This window comes from Lithobates pipiens, unplaced genomic scaffold (genome assembly GCF_037356315.1).
Source record: "Lithobates pipiens isolate NorthernLeopardFrog02 unplaced genomic scaffold, aLitPip1_a1.2 Scaffold_19, whole genome shotgun sequence".
Taxonomy (NCBI): domain Eukaryota; kingdom Metazoa; phylum Chordata; class Amphibia; order Anura; family Ranidae; genus Lithobates; species Lithobates pipiens.
In genome coordinates, this window is record NW_027507764.1 from 569956744 (window position 1) to 569969644 (window position 12901).

A 12901-nucleotide genomic window follows, 5' to 3' on the forward strand; every position below is an offset into this window, starting at 1 on the left:
ACGCGGTAACGTACAACACATACGACGAGCCGAGAAAAATGAAGTTCAATAGCCAGTGCAGCTCTTCTGCTTGATTCCGAGCATGTGTGGAACGTTGTGCGTCAGAATTGTGTACACACGATCAGAATTTCCGGCAAAGGATTTTGTTGTCGGAAAATTTGAGATCCAGATCTCAAATTCTGCGTGTCGGAAATTTACGACAAAAAGCTCCCATCGAACATTTGTGTACGGGGCATTACACTGGACGTAATGCCCTGCTGTAAGACACCAACAAGTCACTTCACCGGTTTGGAGATTTGAAATCTCTGTGGCTTAATCTCCTTTCCATACCTATCAGCATGTATGGACAAAAGGCATTCTAATTGGCCAGTACATAACATGGATGACGCTGACCAATCAGAATCCGTCTGACCTGTCCTGTCAGCACTGTGAGGACAGGCGAGCAAGACATGTGGATTTTAAATCCCTAGACCGGTGGGGCAGCATGCCTGTGTCTGACAGTAGAGAATCACTGGACTCAGATGCAACGGGGCTGGCATGGATGGGGAGGGAGCCCAGTGTAAGGTCACCTTACAGATTTTCTGTAAAGGTGAACTTACATTTTAAATGTTAGAGGATCACATGGGCGTGGGTGGAATGTGAGAACAGTTTCCTGTTCTATGGCATCCATTCTCAACCAGGGTTCCATGGAACCCTAGGATTCTTCCAGAGGTTGCTGGAGGTTTCTTGAGCTGTGGATGATTGCCCTCCTATTTGATAGCACCTGCATAGATCCAGGGCCAACGCCACTTGGTAACGTCAGCAGCATGGCACTGTCACACTGATATGAGGAGAACATTTGGTTTGTTTCAATTCACATCCATTTGTTAAGTTAATAATTTTGTTTTGTCATATTTATTATATTAGAATGATTCGTTTTCAGAGTTTGTTTTTGTATCAGGGTGGATTTGATTTTGATCAAGTCGATTTAAATCATGAGTTGAATCACTAGTAAAAAGGCTTGATTCAAATCAACTCAATATAAATCATAATTTTTAAAGAGCAACTGTCATCTCTGTCTTCCCCGGACCTGCTGTTGACTCACCAATAGTCACATTCATGGCTGGTGATGCAGCAGTGGCACAACCAGGTGAGGGACGTGGCGGCAGAAGGTGAGAGCGGATGCCCGCTAACAGACGCTGCCACGATGGATCTGAAATGACAGGTGCTCTTTAAATGTAAGGACTTATTCTTGCTGGAAGTTAAAATCTTTAATATTTGCAAACAAATTGAAGGTTTCCTATTTAGAGCAATAAGCTGTCAGGTTAGTAAAACAAATTAAATCATACAGTTTGTAGTGTACATAGATTTGCAAAACAATGGGATAAAGGAATATTCCTGAACATTATTTTATTTTATGGTTACTGTGAAACTGCGTGAATGTATCAATGCAGTGCTCTTAAATATGGAATCTGGGATCAAACAAACCTCAGGTCTCATAATTACACTAAAATGCAATAAAAAACACAATTTGTCATTTAAAAAATGCCCCTTTAAGAGCTATGGACGGAAGTGATGTTATGACGTCACTTCTGCTCCGCAGTGTCATGGAGATGGGCTGGGGGCCATCTTCCCCTCACTCGTCTCCATGTCAGCCCAGGGGACAGACACGATCACCTCCGCCACTGCTGACGACTCCGGTAAGTGGCGGAGGGCACCGGATTGCGGCGGGGGGAGGGGGCCTCTCCCGCCATAGATAGAAGTAATCTCACGGCGAATTCGCTGTAGAGAGCACTTTTATCTTGTACCGGATCACCGGCCGAACACGGGGATACCAGGGTTATGGCAGCTAGCTGCTGCAATAACAACGATATCTGTCCCCAAAGTAGGGGCGTACATCGGCATGCGGCGGTCCGGACGTGGTTAAGGAACAAGCCAAAGGTCGGTAACGAGTGGTAGTGAAGATACTGATGCAGCAGGAGTGACATGAGTGAGATATTGGCTGAAGAGAGCACAATAATCTGGCAAAGAGGAAGTGCCGAACGTGTCATGGGAGGAGCAAGGAGTTTAAAGTTCACACAAAATAAGACAAAAGGCAAGGATATCTAAGCAATCGGTCAGGGAGCTGTCCAGCATGTTAGGTGACTCAGCGAGATGAGTTACTGCCCAACAGAGTAGATTTTTTTGTAATTTTTCACTGCAGAATTGTATAACCCGCCATTACCTCCACATATAACTACAACTGAACTCACATATCTAGTGATGATCAAAACTATCCAGGAATCAGGAAAACTGATCATTCTTGGATTTGCATATATATATATATATACTGTATATATATATATATATATATATATATATATATATATATATATATATATACAGTATATATATATATATATATATATATATATATTCTTACAGGCATCAGAGTATCCTACTGTCAGAAACCATGAATAAGACTGAGACAGAAGTACAATTAAATCACACTTGTTTATTAATAAAAATAAAAAGGTAAATAGAAAAAGTGTAGTCAAGCATAGCCAGAGTCCAGTAACCAGATAGGGTAATCAGCCAGGTCTGAAGTCAAGGATCCAAGTAGAGCAACAGCAAGCAGGATAAGGAGCTAGAAGGGATGTCAGCAAGCCAGTCTTTAACCACTACAATACAGGGCACTTTCGCCCCCTTCCTTCCCAGCCCAATTTTCAGCTTTCAGCCCTCTAGCGCTTTCAGTGACAATTGCGCGGTCATGCTACACTGTACCCAAATGAAATTGTTATCATTTTGTTCGCACAAATAGAGCTTTATTTTGGTGTTATTTATTCACGACTCCGTTTTTTTTTTGCGATATAAGCGCAAAAATAGCGGAAATTTGGAAAAAAAACAATATTTTCTTTTTTCTATTTGAAAAGAAATCCAATAAAATCAAATTTTGTCATAAATTTAAGCCAAAATGTATTCTGCTACATGTTTTTGGTAAAAAAAATTCCGTTAAGTGTATAATAATTGGTTTGTGTGATCACGGACATATGTACGCAAATGATCATGTACATATGTGTGCAGGTGATCACGTACATATGTGTGCAGATAATCATTGGGACATGTGATTTTAGTGGGACATATGTGGGGGACATGTTTTTATTATTAGGGACATGTGTTTTTATTATTTGGGGACATGTATGTTTTGGGGACATGTGTGTTTTGGGGACATATGTGGGGACTGTGTTTGTACTGTGTGGTGTGTTGTGTGTTTACACTACACTGATGATCAGTGAGTAAAAAGCTGTAAAAAGCAGCCCATACTCACTGATTATCAGCCGGCTGCAGCGTTCTGCTCTCCTCTCCTCAGCGGTGACTTCCGTGTGAGGAGAGGAGAGCCGATTGCCTAGCAACCGGCTGTTTGTTTACATCACATGACGGCCGTGATTGGACACGGCCGTCATGTGATCAGGAGGGCCAATCACAGAGCCCTCCTGCCGATCTGAGATGTGCCGTGTCCGGGTGACACGAGCACATCGGGATCGCGCCGCTGCGCGAGCGCGCGCGCGATCCCGCTACTCCTGAAGGACGTTCCTGAACGGCCTATCAGGAGTAGACGGCTCCCACCCGGCCATATATATGCATTGGCCGGGTGGGAAGTGGTTAAACAAACCGCAGGAGATGGTTTTTAGTGATGTGACCAGGGTGAAGGCAGAGGTGAAGTGAGCTGGAAGGCTTTAAGTAGGCAGGTCAGACGAGCATCATCAGGAACAGCTGGTAACTGTGGAGAGAGAAGAGAGCTGACAATTAGCTGACAGCTGAGTGGCCAGCCCAGAGAAGGAAGGGCTAAGCCAGCCCTGACACCTACAATGTGTTAAAATTACCTAAATCAGGTACCATCGATCTGCATGTAAGTGTTCATGCTGATAGAAAATGAGCAAACCAGGGACTCCCATTTTTCTACTACAACACATTTTCAAAGGATCCTAGTTATCGATTTTTATTATTTCTTTGTTGTGTCTTAACTGACTAAAGAGTAGAAAACGATCCAAGACAATGGCAAACCTTTTATTGAAGTATTGAGTTACATAGCAATCATCGCAGAAAGCTTTGACACATTTTGCACATTGGTGCTTACTCATCAAGCTGTAAATGTGCGAAATGCATCAAGGTGCTCAGTAATGATTGCTAGGTTAGCAAGGTGCTTCAATAAAAAAGATTGCTGGTTTCCAAAAGCTATAGTATTGGAAAGTTTTTCTTTGAGCGTTAAGATCTGAGTTGGTGCTGTGGAGAAGATACATTAGGTTCCCCCAGAAGTTTATTTAAATTAATATATGTGTCGCAGGCGGCATTTCAAGAATGTACATTAGGTGTCCATAATTATTATCTGCTCAGCACATTGCTGTGTGTGGCCTACCACCTTACTCTTATTTTTTTTTATTTAGCTTTTTTTTTAATTATAGTAAAAAACAGGGTAAAAACGGATAAGAAGACAATAAAATGAACATTTGTAGTATAAGCCATAGATATTGGCAGTACACTTTCCATTCATTTAAAGACTAGTCATAGTGTATGCTAGAGATTCAGATGAAAGAGAGCCTGGTTACAGAGCATTGCCAAAAATCTACACTTATGGCCATTAGATGTTGCTGATGATCATAGGAAATAAACTCTTCTTTCCTATAATCATCAGCTCCATCTAGTGGCCATAATTCATTATTTTCCCCAATCACTTTTCTGAATGAATAACCGTCTACCTGCAGAGGAAATAAGGGGAGAACATTCAATTTTCCCCATTTGCACAGAACAAATGTACCTTCTAACTATGTATAGCTATGCATTTCTTTTTTGTAAAAGCACCCCTGAGGACCTGTTCAAACTAGCTGCATTTACATCACCATTCAGAGAACATTTGGCAGCAGGCGGTGGGGGGGGTATTTTGTTGCCTCCTCACCACATGAGGACAAAACAGGGATGGATAAGAAAACAATAAAAGGAGCATTGGTCATATTAACTATAGATAATAGCAGTGAATATTCTGTGTATTTGGAGACTAGTCATAGTGTATGTTAAAGCTTCAGATATAAGAGAGACTGGATACAGGGCACTGCCAAAATTCTACATTTATGGCCATTAGATGGAGCTGATGATCACAGGAAAGAAATAGTTATTTTCTGAGATCATCAGCGCCTTCTAGTTGCCATAATTCATTTCCAGTCACTTTACTGAATGAATAACAGTCTACCTGCAGAGGAAATAGGAGACCATTATATTTCCCCATTTGAACAGAACAAATGTACCTTGTAACTATGTATAGATATGCCATTTGGTTTTTGTAAAAACACCTTGAGAACTTGTTCAAACTTGCTGCATTTAGATCACCCTTCAGAGTGTATTTGGCAGACAGTGGGGAGGGGGGAGGATGCATGATGTTGCCTCCTCAACACATGGTTAAACTCCTTGAACCCCACAACCCAAGCATTGCACAATGTGACGGAACCTCTTCAGGACCCCACTTGGGTGCTTCCTTCCGCCAAACAGTGCCTTCTGCCCCCCAAACCCCAAAAATCTGAGCAGACCGGAGCTAATGCCATCCCTTTTTATCCCAAGCATCGCACACAGACAAGATATTAGGATAGAACCAAAGCAGCAATGGTTTATTGAAACTCAGATACATACTTTATACCCCACAGGAGGACATTCCCCTCTTGTGGATATTAGCATGACAATGCAAACTTCAAACAAAAATCTGGTTAACAGCTAACAACTAACAGTGATCTTAATTAAACAGTAATCTAATTCAATAGTAAGTTAATCAACAAACATATAACATTCAAGAATAATTTGGTAACAAGGTGAAGTGGGCACAACACTAGCAGACAGACAGAAATAATAGGTGACTAAATTTACACAATTAACAATGGGAATGCACACCTAGGAGGCACACAAAGGGAGAGACACAAACTTGTGTATTCTGTCCACTAGACAAGTCATCAGAAGACCAACAATGTTCCAGCAGTCTGATTAAGTGGAATTCATTTATCTTCATAGATTTCTTGATGGATCTTATTGGTAAACATTTCTGTCCCAAGTGAATGAACCTTTCCAACCCAGTCTGCAGGAGGGCCACCATATTTCCTCTGACCATTCACCTGTACAAGATTATTATTACACTTTTCCATCCAATCCAGGAGGGAATCATTATTGTCCTTATTTATATAAGTAATCCAAGCCTTGCTCTCAGCGTCCAATGGGTTGTCGTCCTTCATTATAGAATGAACTGCTCTCTCCATGGGCCATAATCAGTGGGTAGGAGGCAACACGGGGGTATAGTTCCTCCCATGGTCACAAAGCATGGAACATGTGTACACCCCCAGCCACTGCCTCTGCAGCTAAAGAGGGTAGCCGTGAGGGGCAGAGGGTGGCGGTAAAAGCACAGCTCAACCACTGGGTTTTATAATTCTCTAGCCACTAGTGTGAACGAGTTCTTGTTCTGCTCTAGGCCTAAAAAGTGATTTTTGTTTCAGCGGCTAAAAGGATACAAAAAGTAGCTACTGAAACATGATTGTCTCCTCAACATTTATATTTCTATGATATGATATGAATAAGTATATATGTATATTTTTTATTATTACAGGACTGAAAACCCATTCATTGTTCTATGTCAGTGGTTCTCAACCTTACTAGTGTCGTGACCCCCTTGATAAAATTTCCCAAGTTGTGGGGGGGGGGGGGGGGGGCAACAGTAAAATTATTTTCATAGTGTGGGTTATCAGCACCCAAGGCAAGACAAGTAATTTGTGCCCCTAACCCGTGGAAATTTAGCTCTGCCTGAGTCCCTTCCACTTGTACAGTATTAAAACCCCTTATGGTACATTGTAGGATGTACTACTCTTTCTCTTTGTTCTCCTTTCTTTCCCTTGTATCTTTCTCTATCCTAATTTCGTTTTTTTTTTCCCCATCCCTCTCTCTAGCCATCTTTCTTGTTCTTTCTCTTATTCTTTCTCTCCCTTTTTCTTTCTTCCACCACCTCTTTTCCTCTCCCTTCCATGTATTCTCAATTTCTATTCCTTCTCTTACTCCTTGGTGGGGGGAATGGGATGAGTAGCAGTGCTGGGGGGAGTTCCGATCAGTCAACTTCAGCCTTGATCAAGGTCATCTGCTGATCTGAGAACTGTAGTGGGGTCTTTGTCTCATAGCAGTGACACTTATGCCAAAATCAGGAGATAGGGTCTCCTCCAGCCCCTCCCACTTCAGAATCCTCACCAATCAGCTGACCTCTAGTCTCTGCCCCCCCCCCCCCAGCCATGCCATGAACTATGCCGTGGCTTTGAAGTGGGCGGCCATGGGCTCCAGGAACAGCCCAGTGGCCACAGGCTCCAGGGACAGCCCTGCTGGGCGGCCACAAAAAAAAGGCTGGGACAGCAGTGCTGGCTTCAGGAACAGCCCAGGATTCGGTGACCCCTGGCAAATCATAATTTGACCCCTGAGGGGGTCCCGACCCCCAGGTTGAGAACCACTGTTCTATGTAAAGATTTATTTATTTTATTTATGTATGTATTTATTTATTCTAAGTGTCATTCTAGGCTTTCCATAGACATTGAGTGTCTCTTGTTCTTTAAAATCTGTGTCTCTGCACATGGCAGGTTTGGTGACTGAGTCCTGCTTAGGTGACATTGTGTGACTTACAATGGCCTTTGTTATGTCACAGATCATCTGAAAACTTCATACGATGCCCCTCCAAGCAAGACTGACTCACTTCCTGAGGAAGGGCTCAAATCAGGCACACTTGACAGCACTCAAGATGCCGCCAAGACCCAACAGCAGCCTCCTTTAATCAAGCACGCAGCGAAAATGATTCTTACACTGCTGGACTCCATTACAGGTGACCTGTTCACTATCACCAACATCATGAACATCAATTTCTCTGTGTTCCCGAATGTTTAGCTTACGAATACAATGTCTTGCAGGGAAAATGTCATTTACTTCCATTACAGGGAAATACAGAACTGCATTTAAAGAACTTCAGGCAGAATGCGACTCAATGCGATATTAAACCCAAAACCAAAAATCTTATATATTGCAGCTTACCAATCATTAGATGTGGTGGTTGCAATCAGGGCCAGGACAAGGGGTGGGCAGGAGGGGTGGCTGCCCTGGGCACTGTGGTTTCATGTGAGGTGGGGGGCACTACAAGGAAATTGGGAGGAGGGAATTTGTGTTGGAAAGGGGGATTTGGGGGGTAGCAGGGAGTAAGTATTCTTCTAGGAGGGGAAATTTGGGGGGTATGCTAAAAGTTAAGGGGAGAAGGAATGGGGGGAAGAAGATTTGTGCTAGGAGGGATGATTGGGGCGCTTTGTGCTGGAAGGAGAGATTTGGAGTGGGGTTATTGGGGGGGGCAATTTTAGGGGTAGATAATATGTGCTAGGAGGGGTATTTTTTGGAGGGGCACTTGAATTGGGGGGATTTGGGGGATGGAGGGGGGTAAGATCTGTGCTGGGAGGGGGGAATTTATGCTTAGGGGGGTGAAAAAGATTAGTGCTCAGTTTTTTTTTTTTGGGGGGGGGGGATTTTTGATGACACATAATGCTCATACACATTGGGGGTGGGGGGCGCAGTTTGGCGTGTTTGCCCTGGGCTCTGGGTGACCTTGTCCTGGCACTGGTTGCACTAGTTTATCTTTTTTAGGCTTTTTTTCCCCCTCTGTTTTCACCTGGTGATCTGGCCCGTAACATATCTCCTGTATTAGAGTGCCCTCACTCTGAATAAAGGAGCACCCGGGGGGCACATTAGACAGCAACATTGTCAGTCTGGGGGGAGGGGAGTGCTAGATGTGCTAGGAGATATATGGAATGGAAGGATCCCCACTATGCCAACATCTAATGGATATTTAAAAGGATTGAAAGAGACTCTCTCAAAGAAAAGGCAGACTTGGTGGGCATATCATGAGGCGGTAATTTAACTGCTTCAGCCCCCGGAAGATGTTACCCCCTTCCTGACCAGACCACTTTTTACAATTTGGCACTGCGTTGCTTTAACTGACAATTGCGCGGTCATTCGATGCTGTACCCAAACAAAATTTGCGTCCTTTTTTCCCCACAAATAGAGCTTTCAGTAGTATTTGATCAGCTCTCCATTTTTTTTTTTTTTTTTTTTGCGGTATAAACAAAAAAAAAAATTGTGAAAATTTTTTAATTTTTACTTTTTTCTGTAATAAATATCCCCAAAAGTAAAAAAAAAAAAAAAAAATTCCTTCATCAGTTTACGCCAATATATATTCTTCTACATATCTTTGGTAAAAAAAAAATGCAATAAGCGTATATTGATTGGTTTGCGCAAAAGTTATAGCGTCTGCAAACTATGGGAAAGATTTATGGCATTTTTATTATAATTTTTTTTTTTTTTACTAGTATTGGCGATGATCTGCAATTTTTAGCAACACTGCAACATTGCGACAGACAGATCGGAGACTTTCGAGACCGTTGGCGTTTCTACAGCGATCAGTGCACTAAAAATGCACTGATTACTGTGTAAATGCCACTGGCAGGGAAGGGGTTAACACTAGCAGGTGATCAAGGGGTTAAATGTGTGTTTCCTCAGCGTGTTCTAACTGTGTGGGGATGGGAGTGACTAGGAGAGGAGCCAAATCATTTTTCCTACTTAGAAAGAAGAAACTATATGGCTCCCCTCCTCTGACAGCACAGAGATTTGTGTGTTTACACATACAAATCCCCGTGCTCGTGCTGGCGCTCGTGCACGTGATCACGCTTGGCCGGTGGCGATGGTGCCTGCCGGCCACATGCATCCAGTCCCCCGCTGTGCAGCAGGCGAGTGCCTCAAGAGGCGGGCGCACGCGCCCTCTGGTGTCGAGAATGGGTAGAACGTACCCGTACGGGATTTCTCCCCCAGGAGGGCCATTGTGCCACAGTATATCTGCGTGACATGGTTGGCAAGTGGTTAAAAAAGAATATGTTTATTACAAAAATTATTAAAATAACATCTAACAATCAACAACACCCCATCATGGAGGTATGGATCCCTTCACTGATGAAAATATCCAGAATAGATGCTAAATAAGCAATATATATATATATATATATATATATATATATATATATATATATATATATGTGTGTGTGTGTGTGTGTGTGTGTGTCAAGGGGTCATCAACCCCTCCATGCTTGCTTGTCAAGTAATAGGGTGTTGTTGTTTGTTATATGTTATTTTAATAATTTTTGGAATAAAGATCCTTTTTTTTTTAATTACCGCCTCAAGATATACCCACAAAGTCCGCCTTTTCTTTGAGAGAGTTTATACTCTTTCAATCCTTTTATATTAGCAGATACAAAAACACTAATAAACTGAAGCTGAACATTAGCTAATACTTTATATGTGATTACAGCAAACACACAGCTCCCAACTGTTCCTGATTTAGAGGGCTTGCCCCCGATTTGGAGCAAAGTCCCTCTGTCCCTCTTTCCTCCCCATTTGTCCCTCATTTTGGTCTGATCCTCATAGTTGTATATAAAATGCACTATTTTTCTTTCAGAAAGTGTTTCCCAGAGCTAAACCTTTCATCCAGTTTCTAAACTGTTGCATTTGTAAATTCCAAAAGCCAATATAAAGGAATAGTAGTGGGAACAACAAGCACTGGTGGGTGTAAAAGGATTGTAAAGTCAGAAGGTTTTTTTTTTTATCCTGATGCATTCTATGCAGGTAAAACTTACCTGAGCCCCAACTCTGTACATCGATCTCCCACCAGGAGTGTCTTGGCCATCCAGGACTCTCCCTTCTGATTGGCTGAGACACAGCAGCAGCACCATTGGCTCCCACTGCTGTCAATCAAAGTCAGTTAGCCAATCAGGAAAGAGAGGGGCGGGGACGAACCGCAGCTCCGTGTCTGAATGGACACACTGATCTGAAGCTAGGTTTGGTTGCCCCCATAGCAAGCTGCTTGCTATGTGGGGGCACTCAACAGGAGGGAGGGGCCAGGAGCACAGAAGAGGGACCCGAGAAGAGGAGAATTGGGGCTGATCTGTGCAAATCCACGGCAACAGAGCAGGTAAGTATAACATGTTTGCTATTTTTATAAAAAAAAAAAAAAAAACTTTAATCACTTTTAGCAATCATTGTTTTGTATGTAATTCTCATTTAAGGGGGTGTGGCAGGGGTGTTTCCTATACCTACATATTTTTGCTAATAGGTGCTCTCAATTGGGAGGCATGTACGCTTTTTTTTTTTTTCTTTTTTTTTTTTCATTTGGGATAAAAGTTTTTACATAAATAAATAAAAGCTAATCGTTGGCACCCCTGCCAGTGTTAAATGGTTTGTCTCATCCCGTAACCAAAAAAGAACTTGCAACAACAGACTTACAGGCTGTATCACCAGGTGAAAATAGAAGAAATAAATCCTAGAAATGGGAACTACTGCAGCCATCACATCTAAGAAATGTTCAACTGCAATATAATAAATGTTTGCTTTGGGATTAATATTGCTTTAACCACTTGAGTCCCTGCCTGGGCCTTATTCTTATTTAAGCCATCACAGTCCCAGAGCTTTTTTTTTTTTTTTTTCACTTTGGATATGTGATTATGGTGTGGGGTTGTTTACATGCGCATGTAAAGGCAGGTGTCCCAATATGTTTGACAATATTTTGTAGTTATTAGGCTAAAGAAAAGCTCATCGTTAGGGTTTCCATACATTTTAGAATGCACTGACATTCCAATTACTCAATACAGCCGCATAGCACAGCAGGTGTGGGTGTTTTGGAAGCATATGTTTATTTTTAATCTTTTGACAGGGAAAAATTACTTTTTGTATGTTTAGCTGTTTGTACAGTGTTAACCTTTTGTAGGCACATTACTCAAAATTCTAAATTAAAGCAAAATGATAAGCAAAATGATAAGCAAATACTGTCTAAATCCATCTGTCTTGTGTATTCTTCCTTGAAACTTGATGAGCTTTGAATATTTCTTTCAGATCTGTGCAGCAATCCAGTGTGGGGCTTTTCCTTCCTGTAATAGAGACCGCTCACTGCTGCTCTCTCTTCTTGTGCAGGGGGACTGGTCTTGTCTCCGCCTCCTACTGTCGTTTTCTGAAGGCAGTCTGTAGTGCACTGTGGAATCGTCCTCAAGTAGAGCAGTGGTTCTCAACCTCAGTCCTCAAGTACCCCCAACAGGACACGTTTCCAGGTTTTCCTTTATCTTGCACAGGGGCTTTAAATCAGAGTCAATGGGTGGGTACTTTGGACAGCAACATGGCCTGTTGGGGGTACTTGAGGACCAAGGTTGAGAACCACTGAAGTAGACTACATAGCAATGATATTAGGGTCAATTGAGTAAACAACAGAAATACATCTGCATATAGAGATTTCCTTCCATCTCCTCTTTTGTGTCATGCCCTAGCTCTATTTTTTTTAAGTTTATCTTGTCCCTGTAGCAAGAAACTTGTTTTATAAATCCCTGTGATATCATGACCAGGCTTGTAAAAATATCTTAGCCCTTATACACACGGTCGGACATTCCGATGGACAATGTCCGATAATCCGACAGTGTGTGGTCTCCATCGGACTGTTTCCGTTGGAGTATCCGACTGACCAAGTTTTTCAGCTGGGCTATAAAATTTTCCGACAACATGATCTGATCGGACTTTGTCCGATCATGTGTAGAGAATTCTGATCGGACAAAGTGCCACGCATGCTCAGATCAAATTCCTAGACCAAAGCTATTGGCTACTAGCCTGAACGTAGTCCCGTCCTAACGAAATAACGTCATCACGTTATGTACAATCGGATTTTCTGACGACTGTGTGTATGCAACAGTTTCGGACAAAATCCGTCGGACAAAATCCGACGGATTTGGTTGTCGGAATGTCCGACCGTGTGTACAAGGGCTTACAGGCGCAGCTTTAAATGCTTACTTGCAATGTTTTTCCATTATAAATT

At 42.3% G+C, this 12901-nt stretch overlaps 1 protein-coding gene across 5 annotated transcripts in view; it reads left to right on the forward strand.

Moving 5' to 3' along the window:
* KHDRBS3 (KH RNA binding domain containing, signal transduction associated 3) overlaps nt 1-12901 on the forward strand; it is a 238863-nt gene that overhangs the window by 65684 nt on the left and 160278 nt on the right. For 3 of the 5 annotated variants that reach the window (XR_013277716.1, XM_077493373.1, XM_077493374.1), the window contains exon 2: nt 7670-7843. The exons of the other annotated variants lie outside the window; for them this stretch is intronic. Coding sequence is in view for 2 of the 3 variants with exons in the window: in XM_077493373.1 (XP_077349499.1) it covers nt 7670-7843 (174 nt within the window). In the remaining variant the exon portion in view is untranslated. The remainder of the gene's footprint in view (nt 1-7669; nt 7844-12901) is intronic. 5 annotated transcript variants of the gene reach the window in all.